We start from the raw sequence: 6,000 nt of genomic DNA on the forward strand, positions 1-6,000 counted from the left end.
AATAGGTGTAATATGGGGCATTTTTGGGACATTGGATTTGTCCTGCATGACTTTGCAGTTATGGATATGAGCCATTGTACATTTTGCGGGACAGAGTATAAACTGAAGCAAACTGTAGTCTGTGGCTAGAAGCAGTGCTTCAATATGCGTTCATCAGTTGTAACATATGTACCACACTAACGAGGGATGTTGTTCATGTGGGAAAGTGTGGGAGGGGGAGTGTGGGGCATAGGGGAATACCTTGTGTTTTTTTATGTAACATTTATGTAATCTAATGCTTCTTTAAAAAAAAATTTAATCATTAAAAAAAAGTCAGTTGGCCATAAATGTGAAGGTTGATTTCTGAGCTCTCAGTTCTGTTCCATTTGTCTATATGTCTGCTCATCTGCCAGTCCCATGCTGTTTTCATTACTGTGGCTTTTTTGAGATTGGGAAGTGTGAGTCTTCCACCTTCTTTCTTTTTTTTCCAAGATAGCTTTGGCTAGGACCCCTTGCCCTGCCATATAAATCTGATGATTGGCTTTTCCATGTCTGCACGTTGGGAATGCGTTGGATCTGTAAATCACTTTGGGGTTAGGATTGTCGTCTGAATGATGGAGGGTATCACGCGTTGCCCTCCAATGCATGAATATGGAATGCACTTCTATTTATTTAGGGCTTCTTTGATTTCTTTTAGCAAGGTCTTCTAGTTTTCTGTGCAGCAGTCCTTTACATCTATGTTCCTGTCCTTTACAACTACTGCAGTAGTTGATCATTTTCGTGATCAGCTGTCATTTTGAATGATCTAAATGAAAAGGTAAGCCCATGGTGAATGAATGTTGGCATTTCTAAGTGACTCAAACACTTAGTCTTTTTAAACGAGAAGACGAAAGAAGGCATTATTTTACATTTTATAAAGGTAATTCTGTTAATTGTACTGAAGTTCAAAATCCATTCTAGGAAATAAGATGTGCGGATTTTGTACATCTTTGTGTTCTGCCCCATGAACTTTCTTTTCTTGTCTCTCGCTCCTCGGAGCCCGGCCACGCTGTCCTCGGCCCCCTTCCTGTGTTCGCCCTGACGCCGTGCGTGCCCGCAGGACCCCTTTCCGCACACCCGGCAGCTTGACCCCGCGACGGCTGCGAGTCGTGTCAGGATCAGTGCGGGCTAGGACTGGCGGGACCCGAGGTCATTCTGCTTGTGGTCATGGCTTATTGCAGCGAAAGGAAAAGGCAGCCAGCGAAGGGCCACGGCAGTGCCGGGGGAGCCGGGGCAGAGGTCAGGGGCGCACACGGGACGCTCGCCCGAGCCCGGGCCAGGTCGGGGACGCCGGCGCAGCTTCGGCCCCTAGCAGGAGTGCGTGCGGACGACCAGCGCGGCTCACGGCGGCAAGCTTGGCACGACCCGCACCACCACCCCAAGCCCTTCTGGAACTGGCGGGTGTGAGCAGCTTGACCTGTGGAGGTAACTCTTCTGCCCTGCGCTCGGGTGTTAGAGCCGTTAAGGTTCTTTTCTGTAATGGGGACAATGAAAATACCTTTCTTTGGCTATTAGATGAACATTTGACTTTTCTGCATGAAGCAATTTTTTTGGCTTTACTTTTTAAATGTTGTGTGCTTGAGCTTCCTAAATATCTTATTGTCACCACCAAGTAAAGGGAAAATCATCGTGGCAGTTCCCACTCAGTGTGCTCAGGAGCAAATTGCCGTTTGTTTTGCTTTGGACTGTTACCACCCGGCGTCAGCCTTTGCTGGTTCTCTGACTGGCGTGCATGTTACTGGGCAGTCCTGGCCGAGCTTGTGTGCTCCATCCCAGATGGGACGTCCAGCTGGCGGAGGCGCTGCAGGGCTGTGCGTCTTGGGCCTGCGCTGCCTGTGTAGACTGTCTAGACACGCCCCTCCTGGAGAGCTGCCCCGCGCAGAGCTGTCGGCCAGTGGCCGAGTGCCCACTCCCTCCAGCCCTGGGGCCCTCCTGGCCCTGCCCTTCGCCCACTGCGCGGGCTTGGGCTGGGGGTGGTTCCTCCAGTACAGGGCTTGGCCTGTTGCTCTGCAGTCCCTGTGCCATGAGCGCTGGCATCGCCAGGTCTCCGAGGCTCCAGGCAGGGGTGCAGCTCTGCGCCGTGGCGGGACAGGCCCTGGGCCTTGGGTCTTGGGGAGTCTGGGGCGTCCAGTCCAAGGCAGTCTCGGCAGGAGGGGCCGTTTCGGGCGCGTCCCTGGCTGTCCGTCCAGTGCCAGGCCGAGCCCAGCGCCCGGTGCGCCAGCTCTGCCGGGCCGTCCTCTCTAGTGGTGGTTCGCCCGGCCTCCCACCTCGGCCCCTTGACGGAGGGACGTGGAGACCCAATGCCTCCGCGCCGGGCTGCCAGGCCTCGGCTGCCGGGCTGCGGGGCCACTCTTGGCTCCCTAAAATCCATGCTTGTTTTTACTTTCCCAGGCTGCCTCTTGACCTTTTCTCTTCGCTGCCCACTGGCAGTGAGAGCAGAGAGCTTCACCTTTGTCTCCTGCTGGCCCCGTACTGTGCTGCGGTGCTTTCACGTGCAGGGTGAATTTTTTCGGCGCCTCCCTGAGGGCATATGAGGACACAGTGGGACAGGGGTGGGGGCTACAAACACGTGGTCTGTACTCACAGTGTGAGTACAGGGTGGGTTGGAGGTTTGGGGGCCCTCGTTTGTTCTACAAGATGTCAAAAGAGCATCTCTGAACGTTATTTGCAGTAGGATACACGTGTCCAGTTTTATTCTGCCATATCCCTTGATTTTTATTTTGACAAACGGCTGTGACACACGCCTCCTTGTACACAAGCCCTTAAATGTGGTGCTGTGACTTCTGTCAGGTAGATTCCCAGAGATGGCATTGCTGGGTGGAAGGAAATGTGTGTTCTAGAATTTAGCAGCTGTGGCCAGGCTCTTTCCCCGGAGTTTGCGGCCGACAGGCGGCCAGAGGCCTCCCCCTGCGCCGCCTCGGGCGAGAGGGCTCTGCTCCTGATGGTGCGAAACTGACGGAATTTTCTTTTCTGTGAATTGACTGCGTTTCTCTCTTTGGGGAGTATTTTTCCCAATTAGGTTATTTATTCTTGCCTAGCTAGTCTGTAGAAGCTTTTTCTATTATATGTCATGTGTCTTACAAATAGTTTTCAGTCTAGTGTTTGTGGCTTTGCTGATGGTATTAGTAGTTGCTAAATGCTAATTTCAGGTAGCGAGGGGATGGTTTGTTTGTTTTTTGCCTTTTTCATCTGAATTTCTTCCCTCAGAATTCAAAGGTCTTCCCCAAACAATAGGTTTTAGAATGAATAGTATTATATACATTTTTTAAACTATTTTTTCAACAAATCGCTCTGGAACAAGTAGATGTCCAAATACAAAGAAATTTAACTCAGAATGGATTGTAGACTTTAGTGTAGAACATAAAACCAGAACATTTAGAGGAAAATCTTTGTGGGTTACATGAGCTCTCTACTGATACAAAAAATTACTGTTGCTCTGCAGAAGACTCTAAGAGAATGAAAAAACAAGCCGCAAATTAGGAGAGAATACAGGCTCATAGCCAAGATACATAAAGAACTCTTAAAACTCAACAGCCTAATAAAAACGTGGCAGAAGGTTTGAGCAGACACTTCACTGCAGAAGGTGCCAGCGAGCACACAGGGTCCATCACGGTCGTCAGACGATGCAGACGGAAATCACAGTGAGATTTTGTCATGCTCCTCCCCAGCGGCCTAGGTTTAAAAGCCGACAGAAAACAAGCTGACAGTAGCGGGTGCTGTCCAGGATGAGAAGCAGCCAGTGGGTGTCAGAGCAGCCGTTTTGGAGGGCGGCGCGGCCGAGTCTCAGGCAGACGTGCCCCCGCCGCCCGGGCCCGTGTCCTGCCCTCCAGTGCGGGGTGGGGGCCTGCTGTGAGCGCCCCTCGTGCCGCGGACTCGCGTGCTTCACTCCCCTGCTCCGGCGGGGTGGGCACAGAACGAGCTCGGCAGGGTGGGAGGGAACGGCCGGCTCTGCCAGCAGCTGCCGAGGACCCACGGCCCGATCTTAAAAGCAGGGGTGCCTGTGCCAGGTGTCGGGCAAGGCGCCGCGCCAGGGTGGAGGTTCCCAGCTCTCGGATCCCCGGCTCTGCCGGGACGGCGTCCGGGCCGTCACCAGGCCGGGCGGGCGCCCGAGATGGTGAGGAGCGGCCGCGCGGCGTCAGTGCGCTCCGGGACCCCTGCGCCAGCGCGGCCCTCGTGCGCAGGCATTCCCATGAAGAATCCCGGCGCCCCAGAGCCACGGGGCACCATGTTTTCTGTGGGAAAATTTAATTCCACTGCCATCACTTTTACGTGGATATGTTCCAGAAATGTAGACAATGAGTAGTCCTTCTTTTAATTTTCAGATACTGAGAAATTCTGGTTTTCACTTCAGTTTTGAGGCGAGCTCCTTACTTGTATAACAATTAAAACTAAACCTTTTTCCTTAGTAGAAAATATTGTTTATTCCATCTGAGATACAAACAGTATATTTATTAGAATTTGGACTGGTAGCACTTTCTAGTTACTCGGATACCTTTTTTAAAAGAATGCCTGGCATTCCGTGAGTACCGTCCAGGGGCCTGGTGGGCACAGGGGATGAGCTCCTCCCGTGGTTTTTGGCAGGGGTGAGGGGCGCCTGAGAGGAAGCCGGCCTTCAGACGGAGGGCCAGCAGGCGCCCCTCGCAGGGCAGGCTGGGATCCGCCTCGCCTGTGGTCACGCGGCTGGGCAGGCCCTGCGCCTGCCGGGCTCCCGCTGTCTGCGCTCGGCCGAGCTCGTCCTGGTGCTGCTCCAGGTCTGCCGATGTCGGCTCTGCGGCCGAGACGGGGCGAGCGGTCCTTAGGGGCGCTGTGAGGGCCCCCGCCGGCCGCGGGCTCGGACGCTCGGCGCCACGGCCTGGCCTCCTCGCCGGGGCTCACCTGCAGGGGAGCACGCTCTTCCCGGGCCCAGGCTGCCCCGCCCCCGGCACTCACGACCTCAGTGAACGGCATGGGTTTTGTCCACCGTGCTGATCGCCGGCCTCGTCTTAAGCTTTGGGCCGTTCGCCCGTTTTCGTGCCCTCTCTTGTGACTGAGGTCCTCAGGTGACCGCGTGACCGCACAGAGCTGCTCAGCGGCGTCGCTGGAGCTCTGCGGGGCCGGGCAAGGACTGCGCAGCCTGGGAAGGCCGTGGCAGCCTGGGCCAGCGAGGTGCCCGAGCACGCACCTCACACGCGTTTGCTTCTCTTCCAGAGGCCACAAGAGGAAGCTGGACGAGGAGGACGCCAGCGAGTCCAGCAGGGAGTCCAGCAACGAGGACGGGGAGGGCAGCAGCTCCGAGGCGGACGAGATGGCCGCGGCGCTGGAGGCCGAGCTCAGTGACCTGATGTGATGCCCGAGGCGCCCACTCCAGCCTCGCGCCGGGGCCCCACGCCCAGCTCCACAGACAGAAACACATTATTTTACAGAAATGGGTGTTTTTAAGAAGTTTTACTACAGGAAAGTCTACTTTTTTAAAGACTGAAGTATTACAGGGGAATTGGTTCACTATGCCAAAGATTCTCGTGAACTCAGCAGAACTTCACATGCAGTAAGACTGGAGTTGGGGGTTTGTTGTCCTCTAGTAAGTGGGGTTTTTATTTTTTTACTTGTTATTTTTGGATTAGTTTTTTCTTTGGGGGGCGTGCTGCTTTTCCTGTAAACACCACAGAGTGATACTTAGAGTGAAGTCTGGGGGCTCCGACAGACATAACGAAGGACGTAGCGAGAGCTGGATAGTCTTGTCATGCTTTTTTCACAACTAAAGCTATCAGAATATTAAAGGATTTTTAAACAAAACAGAGAAATTCACATGTGCATGCAAGACCGAGACCCCACGGGCCCTCCCGGCCCCACGCCGCCCGGGGAAGGCGAGAGGCCACAACAGGCCAGCCACGCCACGACTGCGTCCCTGGGAGCTTTGCAGAGGATGGGGCAAACCTTTAGCGTTTGCCCCATGAGAGACCGCTGTAAAGTGTGTGTGTACTGATTCCGTATTTCACCCACCAA

General features: G+C 54.1%; 1 protein-coding gene across 1 annotated transcript in view; it reads left to right on the plus strand.

Moving 5' to 3' along the window:
• Window positions 1–5,790, plus strand: part of CTDP1 (CTD phosphatase subunit 1) — a 108,723-nt gene extending 102,933 nt beyond the window's left edge. The window contains exon 13 of the mRNA XM_004462912.4: window positions 5,206–5,790. Within this exon, the coding sequence (XP_004462969.3) occupies window positions 5,206–5,344 (139 nt within the window). The 3' untranslated portion in view covers window positions 5,345–5,790. The remainder of the gene's footprint in view (window positions 1–5,205) is intronic.
• The last annotated feature ends 210 nt before the right edge of the window (window positions 5,791–6,000 follow it).

Source organism: Dasypus novemcinctus, chromosome 16, assembly GCF_030445035.2.
Source record: "Dasypus novemcinctus isolate mDasNov1 chromosome 16, mDasNov1.1.hap2, whole genome shotgun sequence".
In the NCBI taxonomy this organism is placed as follows: Eukaryota; Metazoa; Chordata; class Mammalia; order Cingulata; family Dasypodidae; genus Dasypus; species Dasypus novemcinctus.